This window comes from Lissotriton helveticus, chromosome 10 (genome assembly GCF_964261635.1).
Source record: "Lissotriton helveticus chromosome 10, aLisHel1.1, whole genome shotgun sequence".
Lineage (NCBI taxonomy): Eukaryota > Metazoa > Chordata > Amphibia > Caudata > Salamandridae > Lissotriton > Lissotriton helveticus.
In genome coordinates, this window is record NC_136071.1 from 523,821,167 (window position 1) to 523,834,457 (window position 13,291).

At 49.6% G+C, this 13,291-nt stretch overlaps 1 protein-coding gene across 1 annotated transcript in view; it reads left to right on the forward strand.

Annotated features, from left to right (window-relative positions):
* The window catches only part of XPO6 (exportin 6), a 654,194-nt gene that overhangs the window by 589,783 nt on the left and 51,120 nt on the right, over positions 1-13,291 (forward strand). Inside the window, exon 22 of the mRNA XM_078663046.1 lies at positions 8,129-8,227. Coding sequence (XP_078519172.1) covers positions 8,129-8,227 — 99 coding nt within the window. The remainder of the gene's footprint in view (positions 1-8,128; positions 8,228-13,291) is intronic.

Consider the following 13,291-nt stretch of genomic DNA (forward strand, 5'->3'; position numbering starts at 1 on the left):
CCTCCTTTTCTTCTTTCTTTGATTTTGATTATTGTAGGTGTCATTGTGCCAACGCTATATCCATCTATACTTTGGAAGATTTATTGTATTGTCTTTATTTTCAATTTTATCCAATCTTCAATAAAAAAGATATGAATAAAAAAAAAAAGAAATAGTCCCAATGCATCAGCAAAACAAAGGAGTATACTCCATATATTTCTTAATCCCAAAGAAGGACGGATCTCTAAGACCTATCCTAGACCTCAGACCTCTAAACATTTACATACAGTCGGATCATTTTCATATGGTCACACCAACAAGTCCTTCCGCTCCTGTTACAAAACGACTTCCTTGTCACTCTAGATCTCAAGGACGCCTACTTTCACATTCCTATCCACACAGTGCACAGAAAATATCTCAGATTTGTGCTGGACGGGCAGCACTACCAGTTCAAAGTGCTCCCATTCGGAGTCATAACAGCACCAAGGGTGTTTACCAAATGCCTAGCAGTGGTAGCAGCACACTTAAGAAGACAGCATATTCACGTCTTCCCATACCTAGACGACTGGCTCATAAAAGCCAGCTCCTACAGCCAGTGTGTGCAACACACTCACGCTACAATTCAACTGCTCCACGACTTGGGATTCACAGTAAATCACACCAAGTCACATCTGCAACCTTCACACATACAACAATATCTCGGCGCTACAATAAACACCCAACTAACACTAGCCTATCCCTCTCCAGCCAGGATAATAAGTGTACAAACTCTTCTAACAAGATTCAAACTACAACATTCGCTTCCAGCGTTCATGCAGCTCATAACAATGATGGCATCCTGCATATTTATAGTACCTCGCGCAAGACTGCAAATGCGTACACTTCAAGAGTGCCTAGCTACAATAAACACCCAACTAACACTAGCCTATCCCTCTCCAGCCAGGATAACAAGTGTACAAACTCTCCTAACAAAATTCAAACTACAACACTCGCTTCCAGCTCGAGTGTTCATGCAGCTCATAGGAATGATGGCATCTTGCATATTTATAGTACCTCACGCAAGACTGCAAATGCGTCCACTTCAAGAGTGCCTAGCACACCAATGGAACCAGGCTCGTGGTCAATTAACAGACCTAGTGTTGGTAGACAGTCGGACTCATCGCTATCTGCAATGGTGGAGCACCAAAAACCTTTCAAAGGGCCGACCGTTTCTAGAGCCAGTTCCTCATATAAACATGACAGCGGACGCGTCGCTCTCCGGCTGGGGAGCTCACCTACTGCATCACACCATGCAAGGGAGGTGGACACCGCAACAAAAGTTACTCCACGTCAACCACTTGGAGTTACTAGCTGTTTTTCTAGCCCTAAAAGCATTTCAAAAACAAGTATCAGGCAAAGCTGTCTTAGTCCGCACAGACAATATGACAGCCATGTACTACATAAATAAACAAGGGGGAACACACTCTCTGCAGCTCTCTGTTAGCACAGCAGATATGGAGATGGGCTATACCACTGAAGATCTTCCTCTTAGCCCAACACGTTCCAGGAGTACAAAACACCATGGCAGATCTGCTAAGTCGACAAACACAGCAGATTCACGAGTAGGAACTTCATCCGCAAGTTCTTCAACTGTTCTTTCAAATGTGGGGACAACCTAAGATAGACCTCTTCGCCACCCACGAAAATGCAAAATGCCCAAACTTTGCCGCCAGATATCCACACCCTCTGTCCAAAGGCAATGCGATATGGATGAACTGGTCAGGACAATTTGCGTACGCTTTTCCTCCTCTCCCACTACTTCCGTTAGTGGTACGAAAACTACAGCAACATTCCCTAACACTCATTCTAGTTGCTCCAACTTGGGCCAGACAAACGTGGTACACCACGCTGCTGCAACTATCTGTGGTACCACACCAGAGACTAAACCTATCTCCATGCCTATTAACACAGAACCATGGAGAAATCAGACACCCGGACCCACCTCAGCTCAACCTAGCGATCTGGCTCCTGAAGTCATATTTTGGTTACCTCAACCTTCCACCAGAATGTATGAACGTTATCAAAGAAGCTAGACGTCCCACTACTAGAGCATGTTATGCTGCCAAGTGGAAACGGTTTGTGATATACTGTCAAAACAACCACATAAATCCTTTAGATGTGTCTATTCAACACATCATAGGATACCGATTACACCTTCAAAAGTGTAATTTAGCCTACACGTCTATCAGACTACACCTGGCTGCCATTGCAGCATACTTACAGAATGGACAACATCTATCTCTTTTTAGAATACCAGCTATAAAGGCTTTCATGGAAGGACTCAAAAGAATAATCCCTCCCAGAATGCCACCTGCACCAGTGTGGAACTTAAACATTGTTCTCAGACGGTTAATGGAACCACCCTTTGAACCATTACATAAATGTGAATTGCAATTCCTAACTTGGAAAGTAGCTTTCCTAGTAGCTATTACTTCTCTCAGAAGCGTTAGTGAACTACAAGCATTTACCATTCAAGAACCCTTTCTGCAAATGCATCAAAATAAAGTGGTTATACGTACTAATCCTAAATTCCTTCCAAAAGTCATTTCACCATTCCATCTAAATCAATCTGTTGAGCTGCCCGTATTTTTCTCGCGGCCACAAACAGTCGCAGAAAGAGCTCTACACACCTTAGATGTCAAAAGAGCATTACTGTACTACATCGAAAGAACACAAACTTTTCGTAAAACCAAACAACTTTTTGTGTATTTTTCACCACCACATAGAGGCAACCCATATCAAAATCTGGGATAGCTAGGTGGATTGTTAAATGCATACAAATATGTTACCAGAAAGCTAAACGTACGTTAATAATTCCTCCAAAAGCCCATTCTACAAGGAAAATAGGGGCTTCAATGGCATTCTTAGGGAACATCCCCCTAGATGATGTATGCAAAGCAGCTACGTGGTCTACACCGCACACATTCACAAAACACTATTGTGTAGGTGTGCAAACTAAACAACAAGCCACTGTGGGCCAGGCTGTACTAAAAACTGTTTCAAACAACTGCAACAGATACGGGTACTCGCCGCTAAAGGTGGTTACTGCTATACAATCTATACACAGTGTGTAATCTGCAGCTCATATTTCTCGAACGGAAAATGCTACTTACCAGTATGCATCTGTTCTTGGCATGTAGAGCTTCAGAGTTACACATGCCCACCAGCCTCCCCGACTGCCTTTATCTGTTCCAGTATTATCTTAATTAGATGCAAATCGCGTGGACATCACTACTTCTTGTACAACTCCAGCACTTCCTTAATGGCGAAAAACAATCTGGGGATGGAGCAGATGCCCATGCGCAGTATGATCCAAAGGAGGAGTCACCTGTCCTGTGACTTCCAAAGACTTTTCTACAACAAAAACAAACTGCAAACATCCAGGCCCAACACTAGGTGGCCATCTATGCACAGTGTGTAACTCTGCAGTTCTACATGCCAAGAACAGATGCATACTGGTAAGTAGCATTTTACATATATGTGGCATTCAGGATGGGCAACCATGTCTGAATAAATTGTGCAATGAGATCCTGTGCTGTGTCAACCCTGTTTATTATTTGGAGCAGGTTATTGGTGATGTATATATACTTCATATGGTGCAGCTCATGCCTTCAGCTTCAGTCGTCAGCGTTACAGGAGCTGCCATTCCTTAGCCTCCCCTGGAGTTTCGTTGGATGTCTGACCTTGGTGAGGCTTGTGACCTTGATTCTTCCCCACCTCAGCCCTAATTTTCTCCCTTCGGAGGCTAGCTCGGCTTTTGCCTGGGGTTGCTGTGGTCCTGGGGCTGCAGCTTCCTTCTGTGGAGGTGGCCATTTATTTATTTATTTATTTATTGGCTTGTATAGCGCAAGAATCGACTCCCAAAGGAGTATCTCTGCGCTCAATTCGCCCTACAGGTAAGAAAGACAGAGCTCTACAGATCTAGAAAGGCGCTATGTTTGAAACAGAAAAGTATTCAACAGTTTCCTAAAGGCTAAATGATTAGTACAGAGCCTAAGGGTAGAAGGCCGTTTGTTTCAGAGGCAAGGGCCTAAAACTGAAAGAGATCTTCCGCCCAGTCTAGCCCTTCTGACAGAGTGAATTTGCAGACGAGATTGGTTGCTGGAGCAGAGGGCACGTATGGGGTTATAGGAGACAAACTTCTCCGCCAAATACGGGGGGGCCAAGCTGTGTATACCCTTGTGGATGATACAGCAAGTTTTGAACTCAACCCGTTGTCGAATTGGTAGCCAATGAAGTTTTTCAAGTAGGGGGCGTGAGGGAGTTCTAGGCGGGACATTTAGAACTAGCCTTGCGGCAGTGTTTTGAACCACCTGGAGTCTACTTAACAGGCTGTCGTTTGCTGATATTAATAGCCCATTCCAGGTGGCTAAGCACTAGGGCCTGAACAAGGGTCTTTCTAGAAGACTGGAAGTAACGGAAACACTCTTCTGAGTAATCCAATTATGTGAAAGCAAGACCCAGCTGTTTGATTAACATGCTCCTTAAGAGACAGCCCTTGGTCTAGCCGGACACCCAGATTTTTCACTACCTGCTTAGGGCTGGGAACAGGTCCAAGATCTATTGGCCACCAGTCCGGATACCACAGCAATGGGGCCTCCCCAAAAAGCATAACCTCTGTTTTCCCTACATTGCATTGCAGGAAATTCGAGGCCATCCACTGAGATACGGCCTTCATACCCTCTGAAAAAGAGTGTCAAACTGCCGCAGTCAATGTCTGGAAATGTAAGAGCAGCGGCGTGTCATCAGCGTACGACACAGGAATAAATCCATAAGATCTCATGAGGTCAGCCAGAGGGGCCACATAGACGTTAAAAAGAGTGGGGCTTAAACACGAACCCTGTGGAACCCCTTTGGTGAGCTCCACGGGTGCCGAACAAAAAGAGCCCATGCTGACACTCTGCGAGTGGCCACATAGAAAGCTCCTCATCCAGGACAGGACAGTGTCTCTAACCCCCACCTCCTCTAAACGACTGAGCAAGATGCCATTGACCCCCTACTTGGGCTGCTTCATCAGGGCCAGATGAGAACTGAACTGGTGCTCCCTTTCAGGGAAGCCCTCTTTGATATTCTGTTGGGCGCATGGGCTAAACCCATTTTAAGGGACTCTGTGGACCGGTCTATAGCTCATAGGCACCATCCTGCCCCTGGAGACCCGCTCTGTCTTATCCATCAGCCTACGCCGCTCAGCTTTGTGGTTCAGGCTGCTGCTGCTTCTCCTGACATGCCTTTCAATGGTCAATATCTGTTTGGCTCTCAAGCTGCTTCCACTTTATGCAGTTTTTGGAATAGTCGGAGTGTAGCGATATCTTAATCCCCGATTGCTTTATCGTCCTCTTCTCCCCCCCCATCCCCGTACTCAGTCTGGCTAGCAATGGTTTTTTTCATTAATCTCCTCCGAATAGCATCCAGTGTGGTGCTTCTGCCCTGATAGATATTTTTTTATCTTGCTTTCTTACCCTGTCGATGACCGATGTGGTCCCTGGCTGTTTTTTTGGACGTTTCTTTTTTGGCCCCGTTTGGTTTCTATGCCGGTGGCTGCATTGTGTTCTTTTGCTTTCTACCGAAGATCAGAGTGGGTGTTTCATGGTATTGTTCGGATGCAATATTGTCTTGTTCCCTTGTATCCCTTATAGGGGACTCCTCATGCTGTGCTTTGGTGCAATGGTGTAAGTCGGAAGATGGTGCCCGGGGGTTCTTCTTGTCAATCCCCGGTTTGTTGTGTGTTTCTCCTCTCTAGCCAAGGGGTTCTTTCCTTCCACTCTATCTGGTGACCTTCTTTCCTAGCAGATGCAGGAGAAGGGACATGGTTCTTGGTCTAGCGTGCACTGTCTGGTCCTGACCTTCTTTGTCTCTTCAGGCATTAGTACCTCTTCTGCTAGTTCTCCCTGTACACTGGCAAGACGGGCTCCTGCCTATTCTCTTTTTTCTTAGGGTCTTGCGGACATACCTTTTCCATACCTTGTCATGTGTGGTCTACTCTGCAGACCCTTTCTCTTCTATACCTCAGCATGGCCTGTTTTTATCTGCTTCTACCTTGCGCGAAGCAGCTGTTGCTTTTCACTTGTGGACGTTGTTCTTTGTGTGTCTTTGGAAACATTTCCATAACACCCCCAATACCAACACCAATGTTTCGTTACTGGCCTGGCTGTTCATCAGATGTACCTTCTACCCCTCTTTGGGAGTTTATGGCTATTTTTCATCTTCCATTTCTTCTCATGCATGGGTTCCTTGATCACCCATTCTGGGTTGGTTCAAACGCAGGTTGATGATCCCTTGGGATACTTTTCCCGGGAGTTTTCTTCACTTCTTGTAAATGTGACTACAGTTACCAGATACAATCTTGGGTGACATCAGGATCCTCCCTCACGATGTTAACTGGCGGTTTGCCAGGCACAGGTTGCCCCGTGCAAAAAAGAACTTTCTTTTTGCTTTCGGGCTCCATGCTTGTTGGGCTGTAGGCATGGCCTCTCCATCTGTTACTTCAGTTCTTTACTCTGGCTCTTGTTTGAACCTTCACTTGTGGCGTTGGTCTTCTCCAAACTTTTTTTGTCCGCTGCGTAAGCCGGTTCCCATCTCTGTCTGCTATTCCCGCTTTTAAGATGAGTGACTAGTTATCTGAATAGGCTTCACCTGTGTTCAACTCTACCCTTTTCACAGTCCTCCATAGTAGTCTTTATTTCTATATTCTGGTGGGGGGTTTTCTCCCCTGCTGTTTTCTTTCAACACGGTCTCAACTGCCTGATTCTAACTGTTCAGTCGGTAATGTGGTTTTCTATCTGCTTCCTTTGTTTTCTGGGGTGTGTGATTCCACATCATACCCCCGACCCAGGTCATCCCTGTTATCCCTTTTATACTGGGCTATGCGGCTGACTTCTATTTTGGATAGTCCCAGAGAGCTTCCTTCTTGCTCAAAGTGTTACTTCTGACCATGTGTGGTCTATGGCCATGGATGGTATTGCTTGGGTAGCTCATTCAACGATAAGGAATTTGCAGCTAGACGTCTCTATCAGATGAATGAGTTACTTACCTTTGGTAACGCCTTATCTGGTAGCGTCCAGATCTAGCCGCAGATTCCTCACCGACCAGTCCCACCCATCCTCCCTGCTCTGCCAACAGTTTTCCCTTCCTTCCAAATCCCTCCTCTGCACTCTTGTACCTTTCATTGGTTTAAAAAAAAAACGTGACTTTTTCAAAAAAGATTATTTTTAGGCATTCTGTTTCCATAGCATTTTCTATAGGTGGCTCAGTGTTTTACCGCAGTAAGTAGTCTCGGAATGAACTGATGTCACCGCGTCAGGGGAGGGCTTATATGGACTCCGACGTCACATCTGGTGGGTGGAGTCGTTACTGACTCACTCCACACCCTCTACCGATGCACAGTGGTGCTGCTGTAGAAAGATTCACTGATCCAGTCTGGCACCTGGGGGTAATTCAAAGGTAAAGAATCTGCAGCTAGATTTTGTCTACCAGATAAGGTACAACCAAAGGTAAGTAACTTATTCATTTATAATAGAGTTCCTACTGAGTGCCAAAGCATATTTACCAGGAATGGGCAGTTTATAGTTCTTGCAAAAACAAGACCATAAGGAACTCCTGCTCTCGCCACCCTGATCCTTTTCCCCAACGTGATTTTTTAGTTTGAACAAAGCCCAAACAGTGTATGCATGTGTGATTTCAGAATTTAAAGTAGCAATACTTTGTTGAATGATAGTACCATGAAACTGCCAATCCTGTGTTTCTCTTGTGATCTTAAAATAATCCAACACCTTTTAAATATTCTAGATGTGGTTTATCATCACAGTTTAATTCATTTTTAATAGTATAAACGGTGTGAACCTTTAATTATTAAGAATTGAAGGCTTGAGGTTTAAAAAATATATTCTTATTTCAGATAATGTTGAATGTGATATAGAAGTTTTATGATATGCTACTGAGTGCCAGGTCTCCATAGACGTTCACTCAAACCCTAGAAAGACTCTCGAAATGTTTGGGTTGTGTATTATTTGTTCCTGAGCATGTACGTTAATTACTCTGTATTTGCAGAGCAGTAAGTTGCATGCTTCTGAAATCTCCAGTGATAATGGATCATTTTTCTTTCTGTCTGTAGGCATTTGGCCAGTCGTTCCTGCAACCCGACATACACATCTTCAAACAGAACCTGTCTCATCTGGAGACCCTGAATACAAAGCAGAAGCTGTATCATAAGGTGAGCATCACTGAGAAAATAACTTTTGTTTGCATCCTGTGGTGCCTCATCTGATCAGAGGGTGCCTTTTTTTTTAGCTACTTGTACTTTTTTTGTGGTGTATTCTTTTGTCACTTTTTCATTGGAAAATGACTTTTGCTTAGAGGATTAGGTTTCCTTTCTTACTCCCTCTGTTGGTTGCATATCAGAATGTTAAGCACAGAAATGTTGTCGGGCATAAATGTCTTAGCTTTAAGTATTGCTTTAAAAATTGATTGAGTGTACATTTCCGAAAATTAACTCCAATAGGACGTTATTTTTGTAAATGATATTTAGGCAACAATATTTTTGCCATATGGTATTCTGGCCATGATATTCTGGCACCGTACCTTGCCTTTAATAAAACTGTACTGGGACATCTCTGCTTGGGCTTTTTGTCAAGTGTTTGGTTAGGTGCTTTAGTTGTGCCAGCTGACATGCTACTGGGCTGTGTAAGAATGACCACAGAAATTACACCCTTGCCAGAGCTGATTTTAGCCTCTGAAAAACTCAGAGCGTACATCAATGTTTTCTAATTGTTGTGATAATTTAATATGTTGAATTAATGTACTTTTAACGGAACAGAAGTTGGGTATTTTCACACTGCTAGAGTTCCATCCGAGCTGATGCTGCTGCCATATTTCAATTTGCACCATAGGTACTTAAAAATATGTTGATACCCGTAAACTAAAACTCCAGTGTTTGGCACCCTTTATTAGATTCAATCAAAATAAAATGTAGTTAATGTTTATTGTGTTGGGTTTCACAGTTCCTTTCTCCAGATAGCAAGGAGACCATCATAATTCTAGTCTGCCATATATATATATATATATATATATATATATATCTGAAAGATACACGTTCGTGATAGATTCCTTACCTTAGAATATCCCCAGGCGTCAGACTGGATCCGGAAATTTTTGCGTAGCAATACCCCTGCGCGTCGGTAGGCGTCGTCTGCGGCTCTGCGTTAGCGCCGGAATGACGTCGTCGGAGTACTTAGACGCCGCCCATGCGCGCTGACGTCCGTTCTTCTTTTTTCCGCGCCAGCTAGCGCAGATCCGGAGAAGCTCTACCCCTAGTCATTTTTTCGATCCTTTCTTTCTTGAGTCCTCGACTCTATCGGTGCCGGTAGGGATGCCCGGGTTCAAGCCCTGTTCGAAGTGCGACCGACTTATGTCGGTTACGGACCCCCATCGCCGGTGCCTGAAGTGCTTAGGCCTCGACCACGACGACCGCACCTGCTCCGACTGCCGGGCCCTGACGTCGAAGGCTAGGCGGGAGCGGTCCCGCAAGCGACTCGAGCTCCGGCAGTCGGCCCCGCGCCATTCCAGGTCCCGGTCCCACGGGAGGTCGAGGGACCGGTCGCGGGGTCGGAGTCCTCGCAGCTCCGGGAGTGGACATCGGTCGTCGGGATCCAAGTCCTCAGGTAAGAGGCATGAGAGGTCGGAGCGGCATCATCGCTCCTCCGACCCACCCCGACGCTCGCTCGATGCGGCCGGGGGTTCAGGCGGCTCCACGAGAGTCGCAAGCGTCACCGCCTGCCCCACACCTTCGGGTCCCTGGGCACGGCGTGACGCCGGAGGAGGTCGAGCGGTACCTCATGGCCATGAAGTCCCTCCCTCCTCGGCCGGGCCCCACGGCGCCTCCGGGCCCAGCGGTCCCGGCTGGAGGCCCTAGCGGGTCGGGCGCTTCGGTCCCGGCGCCGCGGGACCTCACCGGACCCGCTTCCGGATCCGGGTCGTCGCCGGTCGACCTCACCGGCGCCGGCCCCGAGGGTGTCGCCCCCGGCGCCCATTGTGGACGCCGTCCCCAATCTTCCCTTCGGTCCGACTCTGGCGCCGGAACGGCGCCGTTGGGCGCCGCTTCCGACGGCCTTTGGAGATTTCTATTTCCATGAGGAGGTCCAGTCTGTTGACCCTGGGTTACAGGAGACTGATGACGGAGGTGATTGGGAGGGGTCTGAGGACCCTCTGGCACAGGATTGCCAGTCACAAGAGGACTGGACATATGAGCTTGGGGAGGCCAGTGGTATTGACACCTCGCTAGACACTGGATTTGTCTCCCCTCCCATCGGGGCTACGGAGGAGGGGGCTGCTTACAGCGTAGTGTTGATGAGGGCAGCCAAGGCCTTGGGCCTGGAGCTCCCCGTCGCGGCCGTGAGGACTAACCTCCTCACTGAGGTTCTTAAACCGCAGGCAAGCTCCAGCGAGCCTCTGCTGCCGTTTAATGAAGCCCTATGTGACGTTCTTGTGGGCACTTGGTCCAAGCCCGCCACAGGTCCGCCTGTGGATAGGAACGTGGCCAGACGCTACCGCCCGGCCCCGGGCGACCCTTGCTTTTTGTCCACCCACCCCACCCCGAGAGCCTGGTTATCCAGGCCTCCACTTCCCAGACCGCATTCCCGACGGCCCCGCCCGATCGGGAATCCAAGAGATACGAACAGTTCGGAAAGAAAGTGTTCTCGTCCCTGAGTTTGGGACTGCGGTCTGTCAACACCGCGTGTCTCTTGGGCCGCTACACCCACACCCTGTGGGACACGGTCGCGGACGTGCTGCCACAATGCCCGGAGGAGGTCCCGGCTAAACTCGCCAAAGCCCTTGTGGAGGGTCGAGATGCGGCACGATATTCTATCCGGTGTGGACTGGATACCACGGACTCACTGGGCAGGGCGATGGCAACGACGGTGCTGTTCGATGCCACGCCTGGTTGAGGTCCGCCAATTTCTCGGCTGATGTCCAGGCCACCCTCCTGGATATGCCGTTCGATGGCCGTCGCCTTTTTGGCGACAAGGCAGACCATGCGCTGGAGCGCTTTAAGGACTCCAGGGCTACGGCCAAGTCCTTAGGTCTCTCGACCACGCGCCAGCAATCTGGTGCCTTTCGCTCCTTTCGTGGCCACGGAAGGGGCGTCCCCACACGTGCTGCCAGCCACGCACCGCAGAATACACAGCAGCGCGGTGGCGGCCGTGGAAACCGCCGTGGCGGCGGCGGTCGGGGTCAGCGGCGAGGCCAGTCCACACCTCCCTCCGCAGCACCTGCCTCCAAACCTTCCTAGTCCGAGCTTTCAGGCCCATGTGACGCCTGTGGGAGGCAGGGTTCGCCATCACCACTTCCACTGGCGCACTGTCACATCGGACAAGTGGGTGCTGCAAATCGTCCGAAGGGGCTACTCCCTCCCCTTCGAGGCGACCCCTCCAGCCATGCCACCGCAATTCCACCGCGTGTCGGGGGATCACTTGCAACTTCTGCAAGAGGAAGTCACAGCCCTCTTGGCCAAGGGGGCCATCGAGCGCGTTCCTGGGCCAGAAGTAGGGTGTGGCTGTTACTCCCACTACTTTCTGGTGCCCAAGAAGGGCAAGGGGGGCCTGTGCCCGATCTTGGACCTACGGAACGTCAACGGCTTCCTCCGTCAAGAGAAGTTCAAGATGCTGACTTTGGCTCAGGTCTTAGCTGCCCTGGACCCCGAGACTGGATGATAGTGTTGGACTTGCAGGACGCTTATTTTCACATCCCACCGGCGTTACCTGCGGTTCACGGTAGGCCACGAGCACTTTCAGTTTACCGTGCTCCCCTTTGGCCTTACCAGCGCCCCACGGGTGTTCACGAAGGTGATGGCGGTGGTCGCAGCTCATCTGCGCAGGTTAGGGGTGTCAGTCTTCCCCTACCTCGACGACTGGTTGTTGAAGGCGGGCTCGCCTCAAACAGTCGTCAGCCACCTCCAGACTACGGCCGACCTCCTGCATTTGCTGGGGTTCTCCATCAATGTGCCGAAGTCGCACCTGTGTCCCTCTCAGAAGCTCCTCTTCATCGGAGCGGTTCTAGACTCGGCGCAGTTTCGGGTTTACCCTCCCGAACAGCGGGTTCGGGATATTCAGGCTCTGATTCCCATCTTTCAGCCTCTATCCCGAGTCTCGGTCAGGTTGACGCTGCGGCTTCTGGGGCTGATGGCCTCCTGCATCCTTCTGGTGCGTCACGCCCGGTGGCGGATGCGGGCTCTGCAGTGGGACCTGAAGTTTCAGTGGGCCCAGCATCAGGGCAACTTGTCCGATCACGTCTTGATCTCGGAGGGCACGGCAAGACAGTTGCAGTGGTGGCTCCCGGACCGCGATTGGGTCAGTGGCAGGTCCCTCTCCCTACCCCACCCGGAGCACGTGGTTGTGACGGACGCGTCCCTCCAGGGCTGGGGTGGCCACATGGGAGAGGCGGAGATCAGAGGACTCTGGTCTCCGGCAGAGTTACGGGCGATTCGTCTAGCGCGGAAGGCATTCCTCCCCTCTGTCCGGGGAGTGTAGTGCAGGTGTTCACGGACAACACCACCGCCATGTGGTACTGCAACAAACAGGGCGGGGTGGGGTCGTGGACCCTATGCCAGGAGGCTCTGCGCCTCTGGCAGTGGCTGGAAAGTCAGGGTGTGACCCTGGTGGTTCAACACCTGGCAGGTTCTCTGAATGCCAGGGCGGACGAACTCAGCCGTCGGTGCATGATGGATCACGAATGGCGTCTGAACTCGGACGTGGCGCAAGGCCTCTTTCAGCAATGGGGAGAGCCTTGGTTAGATCTATTCGCCACCGAAGAGAACGCGCAATGTCATCAATTCTGCTCGTTGGAATTTCCAAGGCGGCACTCGCTCGGAGACGCTTTTCGTCGCGAGTGGAGTTGCGGTCTGTTGTACGCCTTTCCGCCTATACCACTTCTGCCCAGAGTGCTGAAGAAGATCAGGCGCGACCGGGCCCAGGTTATCCTTGTGGCTCCGGACTGGGCACGAAGATACTGGTATCCCGAGCTACTCAGCATGTCAGTAGATCCCCCGATTCGTCTGCCCCTTAGGGAGGACCTTCTGTCACAGCAGCAGGGGACGGTCCTCCACCCGAACCTGTCCAGTCTCCACCTACAAGCTTGGAGATTGAGCGGCGACAGTTGAAGCCATTTGACTTGCCTCCCGAAGTCTGTAATGTCATTCTGGCAGCCAGGCGTCCCTCCACAAAGTCGGTATACGCCTGCAGGTGGAACAGATTTGTGGCATGGTGCACAGCAAAGGCTGTGG